This window comes from Labeo rohita, chromosome 4, assembly GCF_022985175.1.
Source record: "Labeo rohita strain BAU-BD-2019 chromosome 4, IGBB_LRoh.1.0, whole genome shotgun sequence".
NCBI classification, from domain to species: domain Eukaryota; kingdom Metazoa; phylum Chordata; class Actinopteri; order Cypriniformes; family Cyprinidae; genus Labeo; species Labeo rohita.
This window is the reverse complement of record NC_066872.1, coordinates 2,972,696-2,993,616: the sequence shown is the minus strand read 5'-3', so window position 1 is coordinate 2,993,616 and position 20,921 is coordinate 2,972,696. Positions and strand designations below refer to the sequence as shown.

General features: G+C 35.9%; 1 protein-coding gene across 3 annotated transcripts in view; it reads right to left on the bottom strand.

Annotated features, from left to right (window-relative positions):
- LOC127164380 (membrane-spanning 4-domains subfamily A member 8) overlaps positions 1-20,921 on the bottom strand; it is a 416,186-nt gene that overhangs the window by 383,594 nt on the left and 11,671 nt on the right. For 2 of the 3 annotated variants that reach the window (XM_051108308.1, XM_051108307.1), the window contains exons 3-6: positions 20,808-20,918; positions 20,642-20,710; positions 20,384-20,527; positions 18,141-18,257 (exon numbers count right to left, since the gene is read on the bottom strand). In XM_051108308.1, coding sequence (XP_050964265.1) covers positions 18,141-18,257; positions 20,384-20,527; positions 20,642-20,710; positions 20,808-20,918 — 441 coding nt within the window. Of the gene's footprint in view, positions 1-16,579; positions 17,276-17,429; positions 17,508-18,140; positions 18,258-20,383; positions 20,528-20,641; positions 20,711-20,807; positions 20,919-20,921 lie in introns of those variants that run through there. The other variant, XM_051108306.1, reaches the window with a different exon arrangement.

Genomic DNA, 20,921 nt, shown 5'->3' with positions numbered 1-20,921 from the left:
AGGCGGCTCTGTCAGTGTTCCCTGATTTCAGGAAAGTTCAGCCAAAGCCAAGTTGGACCTGGCCTTGCCGATTGCCTGTGCAGTGGCCTTTGTAGCGTGCAGAGCCAGGGTAGTCACTGTGCGTAGCTCTTTGAAGGCCTCAGGATTCTGTCCAGACTCATCCGTGTTGTGGAGGAGTTTGGACTTAAACACTTCTAGCCACTGCATGGGCTCTATTTGCAAGAGCGAAGGTCATCCTGCAGGGCTTAGACAGATGCATTGCATAGGCTTTAACTCCCAAAGTGGATGGAGGCTGCCTCTTCCAAGGGGATTCCTGCACAAGCAACTCAACATTTGCAACAACATCACAGAAATTTGCTCAGAAATTGCTCAGTAATTTGATCTTTTAAGTGGCGGATGGCCACTGGGGAAGGTGTTCGCAATCTTTCATTGCCAGGGGCCAATATACAGCAAGCTTGTAGTACAAACTTCTGCTTTTTGCTTCAGAGTTCAGCAAGAGATGTCCTCGTCACTGAAGGAGAAAATTCTGATGAATGGTGCTCTGAAATATCATTAAAAAGTGCAAAAAGTTAGTCAGAAATATACATTTACATACAAACTGACCACCAAACACAACATTCAGTCGTCATCTTTATTTTTTAGCTCAAACCTCACAGAATGGAATGCATGGGATTTTGGGATATCAAAGGCAGTGAAGAATACAGCAGATGAAGGTATCGGTATCTCATGAGAGATGAAGTGAAGCTAATTTGACGTACCTTGATGTCTTCCTACCTTGGAATGTGTCCTCCGAAGGCAGCATTTTTTTCCAGTCTTACTCATATTCTGGCAATCAGCCTCAAAGTCTCAGCAGGTGTTTCTTGACCTTCAGTTTTTTTTCTTTTCCCTTCAGGTCTTGTCTGGAGATGTTTGACTTGCAGATGGTGTGACCTGCTGTTGTCCTCAAAGTTTCTGCTCCATACAGGACAGATTTTACATTGGTGTTTAAAAGCCTGTTCACCCTAGCCCATTCTTGCATTGATATTCACCGTCTCTGATGCTCTGCTTGTCTGTATGACGTAGGTAAAGGCCTCAAGCTCTTCCAGTGCATTGCCTGTTAGTCACTGCAGTTGAGCCAGCAGTATTAAGACTTTAATTATTAAGATGCGTGTTTTTTTCACCTGTGAATGTCAAGGTCTTTATTTCTTTATCTGCTGACGGTAAAAAATGTATTTTTAAATATAAAAGTCTGCAATAATTACAGGAGTGCTGTCTGTTCTGTTTCTTGTCCTCAATATCTTCATTGTGAAAGGCGCTACAGAGATGCATGAAATGAACCAGCAGAGAGCAGCAAAGGGCTAAAATCAACAACACAACCAGATCAAATGTGTCCCTGGACCACATGCATCATTGACCACATGCTGAATAAATAAGCTTTCCATTGATGTATGGTTTGTTATGATAGGAAAATATTCGGCCCGAGATACAACTATTTGAATATCTGGAATCTGAGGGTGCAAAAAAATCTAAATATTGAGAAAATCGCCTTTAAAGTTGTCCAAATGATGTTCTTAACAACGCATATTATTAATCAAAAGTAGGAAATTTACAAAATATCTTCATGGAACATGCTCTTTACTTAATTTCCTAATGATTTTTGGCGTAAAATAAAAATCAATAATTTGACCCATACAATGTATTTTTGGCTATTGCTACAAATATACGACCAGCGACTTAAGACTGGTTTTGTGGTCCAGGGTCACAAATTACTGAACCATCATTTATTAATTTTTTTATATTACAAATTTTCTTTACAAATACTTGCTATTGTTGTTTAGTTTTATGATTGTGTGCTTTCATGGGATATTTGTCTTCACAAGTAAGAAATAAAACAAATCATGGGATGATGTTGTTGAGCAGTTTGATAAAATAACACATGTCAGCTATGTGAACAAACACACTTCACTGTCAGCAAAACTTAAATTGCAATATGTAAAAATCATTCAGCTGAAATATTAAGAAGTGGCTTATTGCCAAAGAACTGCCTGAATTCATGTATCTCCTAATACACAACTACCTGAACATCCTACCAAGTTTGGTTACCAGGTTACTTATTACCTTAATGAAAACTTTAAAGTTCAATCTTATCCTAATCACATTGCAATTTTTTTTGAGATATAAAAGAACAAGCAGTCAGTCTAGAAGAACAGCAGTCAGTCACTGGCAGGGGCTCCCCCAAGGGGTGGCCAGAGTTTATACAGTGGTCCTTTTAAATAAATATTGTCCTTTTGTTTGGTTTTGCTGATGTATAATTATTTAAGATAAAGAACTACACTATTTAAGTAGTAATTGATTGCCAATTAAAATCAGATTGTTACATGAACCAAAAAACAAAAGTAAGTATAACACACATTACACTGAATTGTTTTGGTGTGCCACCCCAGGATTTGCTGTGGCCTCCTCTGGCCACCCCATTACATTATTTTTTGGGGTGCCACTGGTTGTCCTGAGTACTGTATCAACAAAATAGCTGTTGTTGTTTTACAAAAGCATGTAGGTCAGAAGCAACAGGAAAATGTAAAGCAAACAAAATATGAGGAAACAAAACCAAGAGCCATGTCAGTCAACGACTCATACCCGTTTGTCAAGGAAACACACCTGAAATACAAAGACTAGTTATTTCCTTTTCGGCTTATTTCCTTTTTGTTAAATAAAAGTCAAATGTGTTGGACGCTTTGCGTCATGCCCTCATTGATTTATTTTTGCAACTTTTAATTTATTTTAGAACTTAAGTACAGTATACATTTTGTTTTACCATTACAACTACAGGATATGATGATAGATGGCTCCGACACGAGCCCGTCTTTTTCCCCCTTCTCCCAAAACAGCTTATACTACTGTTTCAGCTATTAAAATAATTCCGTGATTATATTTCTTTTTTTTTTTATTATCATCAAGTTAATTTAGGACAAACGTTTTGAAGCATTTTTTTCCATTAAATATAAATTTTTGATTTTTAAAGTAACGAAAAAGCGGCCAGTGGATAACTGATCATAGTCTGGTTGATAAATTTTGCCTTCTCAAATCATCACGGCTTAAAATAATTTGATATAGATATAAAACAGTTTAATATCCCATTAAAGGACTCAAGGACAGTAAGTAATCAGCAAGGATACTTCACATTTGTACATTAATGAATATATTATCATTTAAAACAATTAATTTATGTCATTTTTTATTAAGATTGTTCTTATGGTTTGTTTAGCCTCTCTTTATGTCAAAGCGAGTCTTTTTGCTAAATGGAAACACTGACATGACAAACATTTCAAACATTTGCAGAATAAAGATACCGCTAACTGTAAAATGTAAGTCATGCGTGGAGGAAAAAAATATCTCAAATGCTTCAAACAGCACACGTATTTGTCAGAGTACTCAACAAGGCAAGCCGCCTGACAGATACTTTTACTTTAGTTTGAGTGCTTTTTATAAAGTACTCTCATGTTTAACATTAATCTGGTCTTGCATTTTCCAGCAGCTTTATTATTCACTATTTTGGCATAAGTGGTGGATGCTTCTGGTGCACAGAGGAGATGTAATGACACTCAAATTAGTTGTCGGTTATATTAGATTCTATAGATTTGTTTTAAACTGTTAATTATTATTATTATTTGATTAAAAATTGATTAAAATTAAATCTACAAGTTGTCCTCTGTACTACCCTTTGTTAAATTGTATCTTGTTTTATAGCTACTAATTAGGAAGCTAAAAGAGTTACATTTAAAATTCCTTTTGCATTAAGTGTGCAATTTTCACCCAACTGGCCCAGCAAAGGTATCCAAAGTTCTCCTTCGGGTTCAATGCACAAAGTAATTTAATTTTAATTAAACTCTAATCTGACTCCATTTTATGATGACACCGAATTTAAGATACATCAATTGATCATTGGTCATTTGTATAATAGTGTTTTTCTAGACATTTGTTAATCCTATTTAACAGTTGTGGCCTGATGGTTAGAGAGTTAGACTTGTGACACCAAAGGTCGCAGGTTTTAGTCTCGGTACCCTCAGTTTTCTCTTATATTCATATTTTGCACAAACATTTATATATTATTTTGCTGTTATGCAAATGTATTCAAAGTTTAAATTCAATATTATAGATAATAAATGTATGTACGAAGAAAACACGTGTATGTCTACAGAAAATAAGTATCTGTAAGAGAAGAATATATGTATGTGTAAGAGAGTATAGTGGTAACAGAAGCTGAATTTTAGGTTAGTACAGGACAGGTCCTAATCAGCATGGCTGAGGTAGATGAGGCTGCCACAGAAGTATTTCAGCAAGCTATTTGTGATTTTAAAAATTTTAAAATGACAAGGTTACATCTTTGACCTCGTTCCATGAGTGAATTGTGTTTGGGGGCACAGGTGCAGCCTCTGCCATGTTGCCAGATACACTTATAAGCATCTATTGATTTTTTTTTTTTTTTTTTTTTTTTTCCCACATATATGACAGTTTAGGAACTTATTAAAGTGGGAGGCTGTGGGTTAGGGTCAGTGATATGTTCATAATTTTTCCAAAAATTAAGATTTGAACTTAGCAAAATAGCTAGCTTGGGTAAATAAATTGCTTTGGTTAGTTATTCCTGTCAGGATACCAAATTTGCTAACACAAACCTAGTAATAATCATCATGATATTAAATAAATAGTATGTTAACAGAGGCCAGAGATGACACTGAAGACAGATACAAAAATAAGAGAAAAGATGCCCAAGAAAGTGCAAGAAAATATTGTCATTTAGCCTACCAGATAGAGCATATTCATTGTTTGTGATGCTCAAAGTACGATGGCATTTTCTTTTCCTCTTACCTCCGTAAAATACTTATTAAATGTGTTTTTGTAAGGACAGCGCTGCTTGTGTACAGCGGGAACCAAGGAAATGCTGTACTGCTGCTGTTCTCTAAGCGCCATCTGCTGTCAAGGGAGTGAATTTACATTTTCATTCAGCCCCTCTTCATTTTCTGTTCTGTGCATTTGCTTCATGTTTGTTTAAGGCCTTACATGTATTTTGTAATTATTTAATAATAATGTATTTGTGTGTTAGGATGAGCTGACTACCTGCTTAAAGAGAAAGTAATGATTACCAAAAAACAAAACAAAAAAGAAAAACATACATGAAAATGACAATATAATATGTGTCAGGAGCATTCACTCAGTATCATCTCATTTTTGACTGAGATGGCTCCGACAAGAGCCCGTCTTTTCCCAAAAAAGCTTATATTACTGTTTCAGCTATTAAAATAATTCAGTTTCGTTTTTTTATATCATCAAGTTAATTTAGGACAAACCTTTTGAAGCATTTTTTTTTTTTCTGTTAAATATAAGTTTTTCATTTTTAAATTAACGAAAAAGCGGCTAGCGGATAACTGATCATAGTCTGTTTGATAAATTTTGCCTTCTTAAATCAAAACGACTTGCTTAAAATAAATAGATATAGATATAAAACAGTTTAAGTATAAATCAATGTTAGTTTAAACGTTAAACCTAGATAAATGTGTGCTATTAGGTGCATATCCAATCGTTTGTGGAGAGTCGAAGCCAAGCCGCTTTGCAGGACATGGAGGCGCCAGCGTGATGACTTGCATTTTTTTTTTTTTTTATTGGAAACAATTAAAAATATTCTGTCATTTTTGCTGATAAAAGTAAGAATAATATCATTCGGAACTGTAAAGGGTCTACTTTTATTTGTGAACACTCACAATATCAACAAAATGTTGCAAACGGTGCTTAAAATAAAGAAAAAAACAAAAATGAACCGAAACTCAGCGAATACATACCTCACAGACATGATACATATATCTATAGAAAGCTTTAAATGATGACCTAATGAAATAAAGCAAATCAAAAACAAAAACATTTTCATCATGTAATCTGTAAAGATTACTCCTCTCTTCAAAGGAGCATCCAAAGAGGAGATGACGAGTCAGGATCGGCAACTTCATCCTTGAGACACTATCTCAGAAAACACTAGTTTATTACTAAATTATTAAAAATCTCCTTACTATTCCCCCCCGACATATTCATGGTAATAACTTTGCCGGTGCTTTGCGGCAAGCTTTAGCCTATTGCTTGCGCTTGAATGCGGAAATGTTCCAGCTGCGCTGAAGGCGCGCTCGCTGCTGCTGCTGGCGGAGACACTCCGAGCCGATCTCGAAAGTGACAGCAAAAGGGAAGTCTCGTGTTGTTTCCACCAACGCGGAATTTTTTTTCATCACCATAATTGGTGGATGTCTAAAATATAAAACTAAGGAGAAGCCTAAAACAGGCCCGAAGCCCGTCCCGCGTCTTAACTATTAAGTGAAAATTGGCCCGAAGCCCGGCCCTAGGGGCATAAAAAAGTCGGGACATATCAACCAGTAGCCTACTTTAATTGCCAGTAACTGACGGTCAAGTTCAGGAATGAATGGTATGCGATTTATGACACAATAGTCCCACTACTGATCGTTCATTTTTTTTCCACACGCGTTTCAAGTGCATTTCGCATTTCAAGTGTCACGGGAAAAAGACATGGAAAATCAGAAAGGCAGCGTCCACATTGGTTAAAACTGAAAGGCCATCAGCTGACACTCAAAACGGGAAGCATCGCCAGATTCAAACCAGCATCAAGAGTCAAAAGCTCGTCCACAGTTTAGTAAACGATGGCAACCTCTTTAAGTTTTTCCACATTTTGTTATGTTACAGCCTTATTCCAAAATGTAATCTATTTATTATTTTCCTCCGTGTTCTACAAACAATACCCCATAATGACAACGTGGAAGATGTTTGTTTAAAATCTTTGCATATTTATTACAAATCAACAACGAAAAAAATCACATGTACATAAATATTCACAGCCTTTGCCATGACACTCCAAATTTAGCTCAGGTGCATCCTGTTTCCACTGATTGCCTTTTAGATGTTTCTACAGCTTGGTTGGAGTCCACCTGTGGTAAGTTCAGTTGATTGGACATGATTTGGAAAGGCACACACCTGTCTATATAAGGTCCCACAGTTAACTGTGCGTGCCTCAGAAAAAACAAGGCATGAAGTCCAAGAAACTGTCTGTAGACCTCTGAGACAGCATCGAGGCACAGATCTGGGGATGGGTGTGGAAAAAAATTCTGCAGCATTGAAGGTCCCAATGAGCACAGCAGCCTCTATTTGAAACCACCAGGAATCTTCCTAGAGCTCGCCTCCTGGCCAAACTGAGCAACTGATTGAGAAGGAGCTTGTCTAAAGTGGTGACCAAGAACCTAATTGTCACTCTAGTTGAGCTCCATGATCATATGTGGAGATAGGATAAACCTACAGAGTGACAAACATCACTCCACTGATCTGGTCTTTATGGCGGTGTGGCCAAACTCAATCCTCTTCTCCACGAAGACGCATAAAAACACGCTTGGAATTTGCAAAAAAGCACCCAAAGGACCCTTAGATTGTGAGAAACAAGATTCTCTGGCATGATGAACCTCAATTCTAAGCATCATGTTTGAAGGAAACCAGCTCTGCGCAACACCTGCACAGTACCATCCCAAAAGTAAAGTGTGCTGGTAGCAGCCTCAGGCTGTGGGGCTGTTTTTCAGCGGCAGGGACTGAGGGACTCATCAGAGTAGAAGAAAAGCTCAATGCACCAAAATATTGAGATAGTCTTAATGAGAACCCAGTTCTGAGCATTTAAAACTTCAGACTGGGTAGAAGGTTCACCTTTCAACAGGACAATGAGGGCGCGGGAAAGGTCCTCGAGTCAGGATTCGAACACGGGAAGCCCATAGCGCAAAGGCACTGTATGTCGGCGTGCTGCCCCCAAGGCTATCGGCGCCAAGAACTTCTTGTAAGATTGAGACCATTGTAACAGTCACACTGAGACAATTCAAATGATACCAAACATGACTGAATATCACTTGCATTCATGTAGAACATTATATTATGCTATTGACCGTTCAAGGGAAGGGAAGGATGGGTGAATGGAAGAAATTTGGGAAATGGAACACATGGAATTCTCACATCTACTCTCATTGAGATGTGGAAACAGATGCCTCAATGTTAATACACTGTTTTTGTCTCGGTTGTATTTTGAACCAGATTTTATCCAATGTTTGGATTTTTGAAAATGATGCAAAGTGCATATTTAAGATAATGCCTATCATGATACAAATTACTTTTTTTTTTTTTTTTTTTTTACATATTTATTATCTTGGGCTGTCTCAACTCAAAGACAATCAAAATGATTTCACAAAAAAAAGTACAGATGCATTAATGAATTTGGCAGATAATTTTATTTAATGTGACTTACACTGCATTCAAACTATATATGTGACCCTGGACCACAAAACCGGTCTTAAGTATCACGAGTACATTCGTAGCAATAGCCAACAATACAGTGTGTGTGTCAAAATGATCTATTTTTATTTTATGCCAAAAAAACATTAGGATATTAAGTAAACATCATGTTCCATTTTAGATATTTTGTAAATTTCCTACTGTAAATATATCAAAACTTAATTTTTGATTAGTAATACGAATTGCTAATAACTTCATTTGGACAACTTTAAAGACGATTTTTCTCAATACTTTGATTTCTTTCTGCAAGCTTATTTATTCAACTTTCAAATGATGTATAAATCTCAGTTTCCAAAAAAAATTACATTTATGGCTGGCTTTGTGGTCCGGGGTCACATATTTGATCATAAAACCAAACTGTAAAGAATGCTTTTATTGACATTCATTAAACATGCATGGTTAAAGTTCTGTGACTTCTGCTAAGAGTCATGACGAGCACAAGGAACACCTGCGTTCTTTTTTACAAGAAAAAGGTTTTAAACATCAAGGTTTATAAGGCTTGAACTAAACATAAATGGAGCCAGTAATGGTGAAGATTGAACAAACTTATATTACAATAAAACAATATGGGAATCAGTTCAAAGCAGCTGTAAGATGTATGAAAAGCTGAGAAAAAAGGAGGAAAATGACCAAGCACTTGAAACTGGGAGAAGACAAAACAGGGAGTGTATACACTACCGTTTAAAAGTTTGGGGTCAGTAAGACTTGTAATAGTCTTTAAAGTAGTCTCTTATGCTCATCAAGGCTGCATTTATTTGATTACAAATATAGAAAAAAAAAACAGTAATATTGCAAAATGTTTTTACAATATAAAATAATGTTTTTTTATTTTAACATACTTTAAAATAGAATTTATTCCTGTGATGAAAAGCTGAATTTTTATCAGCTGTTTCTCCAGTCTTAAGTGTCACATGATCCTTCAGAAATCATTCTAATATGCGGATTTATTATTAGAATGATCAGTGTTGGATAATATCAACAGTTGTGCTGCCAAATATTTTTTGGAACCTGTAATTTTTTTTTTTTTCAGGATTCTTTCATGAATAACAACTTTAAAAAGTACAGTGTTTATTCAAAATATAAATATTTTATAACAATGTAAATTATTTATTATTAACTTTTAATAAACTTTTAATTATTAACTTAATACATCCTTGGTGAATAAAAGTATTAATTTGTTAAAAAAAAAAAAAAAATAAATAAATAAAAATGTACTGACCCCAAATTTTTGAACGGTAGTGTGTGTGTATATATATATATATATATATATATATATATATATATATATATATATATACACACAGTATGTATACACAATATATATGACAACAACAACAACAACAGATTTACCACATCACAATTCAGATTAAGTACACTTTCTAAAACCATTATAAAAAAAAAAAATTCAGATTACCTGTTTAGTTCATGAGAACAAAACTGTAGTCCTTTTTTGCATTTTGTTTAACAAGTCTGACTTACCCCTTAAATTCTGGTTAGATTTTTTTAAGTGATATTTTTTTCAAATCTCTTACAACTAACTCTACCTAATGCTTTTCCATAAAGAAGGTTAGTAATTTGATGTGAGGAATCCTAAAGACAAATTGTACTAGATTAACATTAGATGCAATTGAAGATCCTTCAGTATCAGGATTTACATGTTAATCCACATTTGTACTGTATGCAGATTTACCTTGGTGTTTTTCTTGAGTTTGTGCAAATGAAAGGTTGATTGTGAGCTGAAGGCCATAAAGTGTCACTTTCTGGACTGATATTTATTGGCTTGAAGACAAGTGGGCGTGAACATGCATGCACCACAAACACATCTCCTTCCTTCAAGCTAAATTTAGTTCTTCCCCCTTTTTTAGGCCAAGAGCGTGTTCTTTTTTTTTTTTTTTTCCCCCATTAACTGATTCATTTAATTAACACCTTAAATGGACAGCCCTCTCTTTAATAGTGATGCAGAAAATAGTAACTAATATCATACATTTTAAATAAATATTTTGTAATCTGGGAGGAAAATGGAAAATGACTATTTAGAAAAATAATATTAATAATTTTAATCCTTAAGTGCTGTAAGGTCCGCCCAATTGGCCCAACACTGGAATCCAATGGCGTAGGGGTGAAGGTGTAATGCATTTAGATCTTTTACTTGTGCCTCTTCAAAGTTCACTTAATTTATCAGGATTTAGTTTCAATTTTTGTCTCACTCTGTTTAATCTGGCTCCAATTTCAAGTGATTTAGACTGAATTTCAAATAAAGGCTTTCAATTCAATTCAATTCAAATGAATAACCCTGGTTATTGAGATACGGTTTAATCTAAAAGCCCATATGTGTAGCACCACCTTGTGGTCAATAGTAACAACAACTACAGGCTTCTACCTTTGATGCACCTCTTTCCAAAGCTCTTCTCACTTGTCACTGTTTTGCCTCATGGTCACAATGCATTTAGAAAGTTTATATAATGCAAAACTACTTTATGAAAACTACTTTTCATAAAGGAATTGATACCTTAATGAATCTGGCAGATGATTTTCATTAATGAATTTTAGCAATTTTTTTTTTTTACCAATGATTTATTAAAACTGGATTTATTCAAACTGGTTTATTCAATCCAAAAATTGGGTCCAACATAACTACAAACTGGGTCCAAACTGATGTCTGTTTGAAAATAAGACTAACGATGATGCTTTAATCCATTGCTAAAGCAGGACGATGCTATATGTGACCCTGGACCACAAAACTTGAAATTGAGACATATACATCAACATATACATAAATAAGCTTGTCATTGATGTATTGTTTGTTAGGATAGGACAATATTCGGCTGAGATACAACTATTTGAAAGTCTGGAATCTGAGGGTGCCAAAAAATCCAAGTATTGAGAAAATCATCTTTAAAGTTATCGAAATTAAGTTCTTAGCAATGCATATTACTAATCAAAAATACAAAATATCTTAAATGGAACATTAGCTTTACTTAATATCCTAATGATTTTTGGCATAAAAGAGAAATCAATCGTTTTGATCCATACAATGTATTTTTGGCTGTTGCTACAAATATACCCGTGCTGCTTAAGACTGGTTTTGTGGTCCAGGCTCACACATATGTTATTCATGCTTGTATGCTGTGCATTTACCACTTAATTTGAACTTGCTACTGGCCTTTTAAACTTAAGTTTATAATAATATTTCAGTAATTCATATAAAGGGAAAGGGGGTGTTGGATGCTACATTTTACATATACAGGCAGATAGCAGAGTTGGAAAAAGTAGGTTAATAAAACTCTTAGTAAAAAATTTAGTGAAACTCGTTGATTGGGAAAAATCATATGTACAAAAGTCATGTGTAATAAATAAAACTTATTACTGTAATACAATAACAGTGTTGTAATAAACAGCACTGCTATTTTTAATGTTGAAATAAAATGATTATTACCTGACTTGGAATTAAGACACAACTCTGTGCTTCTCATTAATTAAGTAACTGACATTCCTTTGGTGGGTGAGTTTGTCAATGTCTTTGAGTATTATCATAGTATTAATACATAACTTAGGGGTGTTGTGATATACCGGTATTGACGATAATTGTAACTTTAAATAAGTTGCTTAATACAATGATTCACTATTTTAAATCACTTGAAACAACACACACTGGTGATGCCTGCTCGTCAAAACTGTTTAAATGCAACAAAACCTCAAGCCAGGACAAGCATTCAGTACATACAGCTTTTACAAACTCAGTGCAAATGTTTTGCTGAAAGTTTAATTTTTACTCAAGACATTTACAGGTTCTGTTGTTTTTAGGCTTTCTGTTGCATTTTGTTAACCAGTTTACTATTTACATTTGATATGAATTCAGAATTTTTATGATATTCAACATACCCTGATAGCACACGTACATCTCAGAGATAAATGATGTCTACATTTACAGTGGGTACGGAAAGTATTCAGACCCCCTTAAATTTTTCACTCTTTGTTATATTGCAGCCATTTGCTAAAATCATTTAATTTATTTTTTTTCCTCATTAATGTACACACAGCACCCCATATTGACAGAAAAACACATAATTGTTGATATTTTTGCAGATTTATTAAAAAAGAAAAACTGAAATATCACATGGTCCTAATTATTCAGACCCTTTGCTCAGTATTTAGTAGAAGCACCTTTTGATCTAATACAGCCATGAGTCTTTTTTGGAAAGATGCAACAAGTTTTTCACACCTGGATTTGGGGATCCTCTGCCATTCCTCCTTGCAGATCCTCTCCAGTTCTGTCAGGTTGGATGGTAAACATTGGTGGACAGCCATTTTTAGGTCTCTCCAGAGATGCTCAATTGGGTTTAGGTCAGGGCTCTGGCTGGGCCATTCAAGAACAGTCACGGAGTTGTTGTGAAGCCACTCCTTCGTTATTTTAGCTGTGTCCTTAGGGTCACTGTCTTGTTGGAAGGTAAACCTTCGGCCCAGTCTGAGGTCCTGAGCACTCTGGAGAAGGTTTTTGTCCAGGATATCCCTGTACTTGGCCGCATTCATCTTTCCCTCGATTGCAACCAGTTGTCCTGTCCCTGCAGCTGAAAAACACCCCCACAGCATGATGAGCAGTGCCTGGTTTTCTCCACATATACCGCTTAGAATTAAGGCCAAAATGTTATATCTTGGTCTCATCAGACCACAGAATCTTATTTCTCACCATCTTGGAGTCCTTCAGGTGTTTTTTAGCAAACTTTCATGTGTCTTGCACTGAGGAGAGGCTTCCGTCGGGCGACTCTGCCATAAAGCCCCGACTGGTGGAGGGCTGCAGTGATGGTTGACTTTCTACAACTTTCTCCCATCTCCCGACTGCATCTCTGGAGCTCAGCCACAGTGAACTTTGGGTTCTTCTTTACCTCTCTCACCAAGGCTCTTCTCCCCCGATAGCTCAGTTTGGCCGGACGGCCAGCTCTGGGAAGGGTTCTGGTCGTCCCAAACGTCTTCCATTTAAGGATTATGGAGGCCACTGTGCTCTTAGGAACCTTAAGTGCAGCAGATTTTTTTTTGTAACCTTGGCCAGATCTGTGCCTTGCCACAATTCTGTCTCTGAGCTCTTCAGGCAGTTCCTTTGACCACATGATTCTCATTTATTCTGACATGCACTGTGAGCTGTAAGGTCTTATATAGACAGGTGTGTGGCTTTCCTAATCAAGTCCAATCAGTATAATCAAACACAGCTGGACTCAAATGAAGGTGAAGAAGATGAAGAAATGGACAGCACCTGAGTTAAATATATGAATGTCACAGCAAAGGGTCTGAATACTTAGGACCATGTGATATTTCAGTTTTTCTTTTTTAATAAATCTGCAAAAATGTCAACAATTCTGTGTTTTTCTGTCAATATGGGGTGCTGTGTGTACATTAATAAGGGAAAAAAAATGAACTTAAATGACTTTAGCAAATGGCTGCAATATAACAGAGTGAAAAATTTAAGGGGGTCTGAATACTTTCCATACCCACTGTACATCTGCAAGATGTATTTTTTACATAGTTTGCTCATCTGCAATATGTCTATTGGACGTTTTCTATCAGATGTCAAATAGACGTCTATCAGATGTCTTTAAGATGTTTATGATTTAGAATGTATGTAAAACTGACATCTTACAGATGTCTGCCAGACGTTTGTACACAGCAGGTGCATTTCAGATCAAAAGATCTTTAACAGACATCTTGCAGACGTACGTGTGCTATCTTGCTACTCTGATAGCACATGTACATCTCGGAGATGTCTATTTGACGTCTGCATTTACATCTGCAAGATGTATTTTTTACATAGTTTGCTCATCTGCAATATGTCTATTGGACGTTTCCTATCAGTTGTCAAATAGACGTCTATTAGATGTCTTTAAGATGTTTATGGTTTAGAATGTATGTAATACTGACATCTTACAGACGTCTGCCAGATGTTTGCACACAGCAGATGCTTTCCAGATCAAGAGGTCTTTAACAGACATCTTGCAGATGTACATGCGCTATCTGGGTCGGTTTAATGTAAAAGCTCAAAAATACTGATTTCAGTATTCTTAAAAAAAAAAATCAAACTGTTCTTAGACCAGATTCATTAGGACGCCTACATAACTAAACTTCAGTTGAAATCATTAACTAATTAGACTGCATTGTCAGTTTAGCTTTGTGATATAGCCACACAGATAATTAGAGTTTGAATTTTGACATAAGGCCATGTCTGGGTTTGTCATTCACCACCTTCATAAACTTTTATTCAGTATTTTTGAATATTGTATAATTAATATTCTAAATTTTAACTTATACAATGTTATGTCCCAGCATTGTTGGTCTGAGTAGATACTTATTGGCTAGCATTTCGTTCAAACAGTTTTAAACAGGAACTTGTAGTTGCAGTCAGTTTAATCACCATTTTAAATCAATGTGCTGCCTCAAGTGAAACACACAAAAACAGGAACTTTTGCAAATTGGCTTGTATGGTACATCGAGTTATGATGGTGTTTGTGTCAAAGTTATAAAAGAATACATGTAATTTGACAGATGTCATCAATGAATGCATTTTGTGCCAAAGTAATAAATGATTCACAGTTTAACCCACATAGATTGATGTTGTGCTTGCTGTGTGATTAGTTTTGAAAAAGGGACCTAAGTATTGATAAATGTGTCCTAGCAATGTTCTAAATGATGTATGTGATGCTCAGGATACAAATCTATTGTAGTGTTTTCAGAGCCAGGTGTCACTTTAAAGCTGATTCTGTACCAAGATGCATTCAAGGTGGTTAATCCCATTGGATCTGCAAAGAAAAACACAAGATGCTTGGGGCCTACTTTACTCTAGCAAACTTCCTTTTCATCAATCCACAGTTGACAACATGGGGCTTGCTTCAGAAATTTTGGCCACGAGAAGGTGTTCTCTCCAGTGATATCAGATCTTTGAGAACTGGAGAAAAATGGACTGAATATTTATGGAAACATTGTGAAGCCAACAATGTTTTGCATTGGAGGTGATAATGTGGGCTCCCATTCACAGAAAACTTTAGCACATATCAGTAATTCCAGCGATAGTCATGTGAACTCTAATTCGCGCAGTACTAGACTACAATGACACTGTTCAAAAGCTGCAGAGTGATGCTGCAAGTCAAGTCAGATGTTTGAAATTTGACTGTGTTTAATTCTCTGGCGTTTTTTTCATGTCTGCCAGACCTCCCACCCTGCTTCGGCCATAATTTGTTTGAGGGTGTAGTGGCATCCGACCTTGCCATTTACCTGAAGAAATTCTTCATATGTTCAGAACTTTATTGTATTCTTCCAGACAGTTCAGATACCAAGGACCAGTGAGATCATAGACATAGAGGATCCAGTGTGAAAACTGAACAAGGCTAGAGGAATTGAGTTGTGCCCCTAGAATATCAGTACCTCAGATTGCTTTGCTCAGTGTTTGGATCCATGACTATCCATGACCCAAACATTGTTATCTAACTCACTACCCTGCATTGATATTGAAACTTGGCCCACTAATGCGGCTTTGGACAATACACTTCGGAAGCAAACGTTTGTATTTCAAAAGATGTGTGCATAAAACAACATTTCAAAATTGTAAGTCAAACACTTGCCAGGAACCACCAGCTACTGTAAGCATACCTACATTCAGGTTCCTCCATTAGTGCTAAAGAACTCCACTTCTTTCCATGCTGAACTTTATAGCAATGCAGTGTGTGATGCTGCAGGATCGACCATGGCCAAAGAACCCAATATTTTATCATCTACTGAAGTACATTTGCAAAGGGACTCTCTACAATAAGGAGTTCTTTCTTTGTGAGAGCCAAGGCGACTGAATTTGGATGAACTGAGCTTATACTGGTTATTGTTACACCTTGTGTTGTGTCCTATTCACCACAGTTCGGACTGTACAAGTTGAAAGGGGCAAGGCAGAGCATGAAGTGTAGCAAAGCGGAGCCCACACTGGATTATTATCACAGTTTCAGATATTTTTATTTTAAAGATGTATTTTTGGCATTTTTATGTATTTAGATAGGAGCTTGAAGTTGGACAGGAAACGAAGTGGGGGAGAGTGAAGGGGGTGGGTTTGGGAAAGGTCCACAGGCCGGGATTCGAACTCGGGACACCCACAATGGTGCTATATGCTGGTGCACTAACCATGAGGCTATTGGCAGCAACAGTTTCAGATTTTTAAAAAGGAAAATTTCTTTAAAAAAGAATTAGGGAGAATCAATAAATTATGAATAATTTATTGCAGCATTCTTGACATAACTACAGCCAGAAAATCGTGAAACAGTTTCTAGTTTTGAATAGATATAGTTTGCACAAATGTGACTTATGTGAAAACCGCAATTATTATTTGACCAAGTGATTGCTTTCTTTGCTTACATGTTATCTTTTCTAATGAGAGGACATTAGAGGGACAGTGGGAAAACCCATGTGTTGTACAAAAACATCACACAACTGCAGGACAACAACAATAATATTCTACTTTTAATATTTGTTTCCAGTACACACTTTTCTTATATATATGAAATGTGTAAATATGCAAACAATAAAGTGTTTGTAAAGTTAATGATTATGTGTTCAGCTATAATCAACTCTTCAAAGAGCAACTTAAAGTTTCAATAAAGCAATTACATGTAAAAATGAAGTGTACTTTTGTAGTGTATAATTTATATCAGCATCAGTATATAGCTATATATAGTCCATGAATATATTGTGGTATATTGAAAAATATAAGCACTAGTGTCCCATATATGGAAATATATTATTTAATATATTGCATTATATTTTCCAATACATTTCCATATATTTTTGTTTCATAAGGGAACACTGTCCTCTATTTATTTGAATTCACTGTATTCACTGTATTGTGGGGAGCATCTACAGGATGGTGATGAATGGAAGAGCTGCTGGCCACAGGTATCTGCAAGAAAAAAAATGCTGTGTGATCAGCTTACTGATTGCTTTTTTATTAATAATATTAAGTAACAACTGTTTCACCCATTACTGAGTGCCTTACATATTTCCAGTAAATGGACACTCAATTAAAATCAACTAAACTTAAAAGTTTCTCTTACCTCTGAGCTGTTAAGACCATGAAAATTAATGGGCCTAAAATCAGTGGGCTGTGGAAGGCTTTGAGGAACATACTGCACCTTTAGGGGGAAAAAGTGCATAAATGTTTTATGCCTTCTTACTGTGAGATGCCAGAAATGCATCAGTATTACAAGTTTACAAGCACATATTATTACAGATTTGCCACCATACAGCAAAATAAGAAACTGAAACAAAGCAACATAATTCTTAAATGTGGGGACAAAATGTGTACCCATCAGAAAACGCACACTTGACGTCAGGCCTTACGTTTGAATGTAACCTGAGAATCCTGACCAATTTTGGAATTTGTTAAATGCTTTGGAAAATTTCTTTCAAATCTTTATGAGTTTGTGTTAATAGGATACATCTATGCATGTAAAACCATGTTGCATGAAAGCTGATTTACATTTTATTCAATATGTTTTAGAGCTACTAATTTCACAGTAAATGCGAGTCATAATTTCCAACATTTCTGTAGACAGGTATTTAAACTTCGAGAAACTTACATGTTAAAAGCTTGAAGGTTTGAACATTTGAGAGTAAAGGATTTAAGAAATAAATATTTTCATTGTAACATATTGTTTGTCAGTTCTTGTAAACTGTGAACCCAAGTGTGAAAAGCCTTAAAAGTTACTATTTTCATTTCCTACAAACACAAGGTTTGAGAACTCCTGATTTGGTGCATAACCCACCTGAGAAGGACAACAGCAGGAGCTAGCTTTACAGGCAAATGCTGATAGACAGATGGAGATGATAAACTCAAGCAAGGCGAATACCAACAACACACCACTGATTCCCCTGAAGAGAGTCTGAGAGAAAATTCAACATTATCATAAATAATTATAACAAAATAAATGATAATTACTACTCACACTGGTACACTGACTGCTCAGTAGTGCAGTGTAGTCCACAATCCTTAAGGTTCATATGGTAATAATATAACCCATGTAGTTTTCTAAACACAGCAATCTACCAAGAACAGCACAAATTGTTGTCTCATTTAAGACAATAATGCTTTTTGGGAATCAAATTATGGCACAATTATCAGTATTTGATAATTGCAAACCGTTATGCAATTTATTTAAATACTCTCCTCCCATAAATTGTGTGTCTAAAAGGGAAACTCATACAAACACAAATATAAATATAGCTGCAAGCAGCAATTACAGGGCCAAGAACTAGGCAAGCAAGGCATCAGAGCAACTAAAGCAATAAATTAGTAACTGAAGTCACTTTAAGATGATTTTAGTCAAAATGGGTGAAAAATCATAAAAACAACCACTAGTAATATGATATAATGGGTTATTACTTTTGGCCAATAGGTGGCGCTGTTATCAAATTGCTGTGGTGTGTTCTGTGTGAGGTGACAATGACACCATGAAGTTTGGTGTCAATATGTCAACACTTTCCAGGCATACAGCCTCAAAATTATTTTGGCATCATACCTCAAATTTGTAGTGGCGCTGTATGAAAATGGTTTCATCTATTGATATGAAATCCATAACTTTGTAGCAGCACAGTCTGAAGATGATTTGACTTGATTTTGGTAAGAATTGGTTGGAAAAAAGTAGTTGTCCAATATAAATCAAAATGGCGGACAGGAAGTACAGACGACTATGGATTAATTGGTATCTATGTTTTCGGCATGACCCAAGGAATATTTTGAGTTTCATTACAAACTAATGCAATCAAAAGTTAATGAATGGTGTATTACTTTTGACCAATAGGTGGATTACCAAATTGATGTGGTGCGGTCAGTGTGAGATGACAATGGCACATACAAAATCTGGTGTCAGTATGTCAAAGCTTTGCAGAGACACAGCCTCAGATGCAGTTTGGCATCTTACCAGCAAATTCGTTGATGTGTTAAATGAAAATCGCTTCGTATATCACAACATCCATAACTTTTGGCCAGCATGGTCTGAAGATGATCTGAGTCAAATTTGTTGAAAATCTGAAAAACGGTCTAAGAGGAATATATCAAGACCAGTTTTATTACAATATGCTAATTTAAACAAAAGTTATTAGCATTTTTAAAAATATATTATAACCTTTTGAGTACTGTCATGGCATGGTGCCACGCATACCAAATTTTGTAATGATACGTCAATGCATTCGTAAAATATAGCATTTTACGACAAAATTCAAAATGGCCAACATCCAAAATGGCTGACATGGGAAAACTGGGTATGGTTCAACTCGGTATTCTCCTCCGAATCTAAAGAGAATTTTGTGAATTTTAGCCAAACCATTGAGAAGTTATGAGCAAAAATAGCCAATTTTCATATCTCCTGACCACTAGGTGGCACTTTGCTGAAATACTGCATGCACCCTCAGGTCATGCTTGTTATAACATACACCAAGTTTGGTGTCAATATGCCAAATTGTTGCGGAAATATAGCCTCACATCCATTTTTGCATGCTTTTTGGTGAATTTGTTCGCACGTTATTCGAAAACGGTTCAACTAATCAACCTGAATTCCATAACTTTTTTGCCAGCATGGTCTCAAGATGATCGGAGCCAATTGTGGTGGAAATTAGACAAAGCGTCCAGGACCAGTTTGAAAAAGTAGGTTTTATGAACTAAAAATAGCGAAAAAACTAAACCCTATGATTTTTTAATTTTAGTGTCCATTTGACATCACTGATGTTTTGCTACATGTCTTTAGTAAATCCTGACAGTAGTTTTTAACGACAAAAGAGGGTTTGCACTGGCACAAGCTGTTAGTAAATGGCCCCTTATAGGTCAAACTGGACTGAGTTTACGATTAACTCATAACGCCAATGACTTCTTGCATTGTAAATGATCTACAAACTACTTCTGAAATGCCAGATAAAAGGAGTAAACAGATGAGTGCATATTAAAGCTTGTGTACTGACCACACAGTGATCTTACTCTACTTACTAAATATATGTGAATATAAAAATGACATACCTCATAAGTTCTCTCAAAATAATAACAGTCATATCCACTGCAGTAAGTGTTCATTGGCCCTAAAGCCAAATCCAGTGAAGTGAAAATAATGGCAATGCCTGCGGTTATAGTACTGAAAATGTTCATTCCAAGTGAAGCATTCACCTGTAGGAAAAAAAGGATGAAGAAATTAGCAAGAACTTTAAAAAACGTGTTAACATGCTTAAAACGTGTTTAACTGGCTTAGACCCTTAAAAGTAATAACTGCTGCGTACATACCAAACACGAACTGGAGGGTAAATTCATTTTATTTTCGGCAGAAATACAGAGTGCGCCTGCGGTAATGTACTGAGAAGACACAGAAAGGTAAAAATGTAGACTAGTGTTGGAATATGTAGGTTGTATTACAAAAGACAGAAAACTTAATTGTATAACAGTTCCTTACGATTATAGATCCCCAGTACGGAAGACCAGTAATAACAAAGATGGACTGTGCATTAACTGTACACACAATGCCAAACAGGAGAGTCAGCAGGCCGATCATTATCTGGACCGTCTG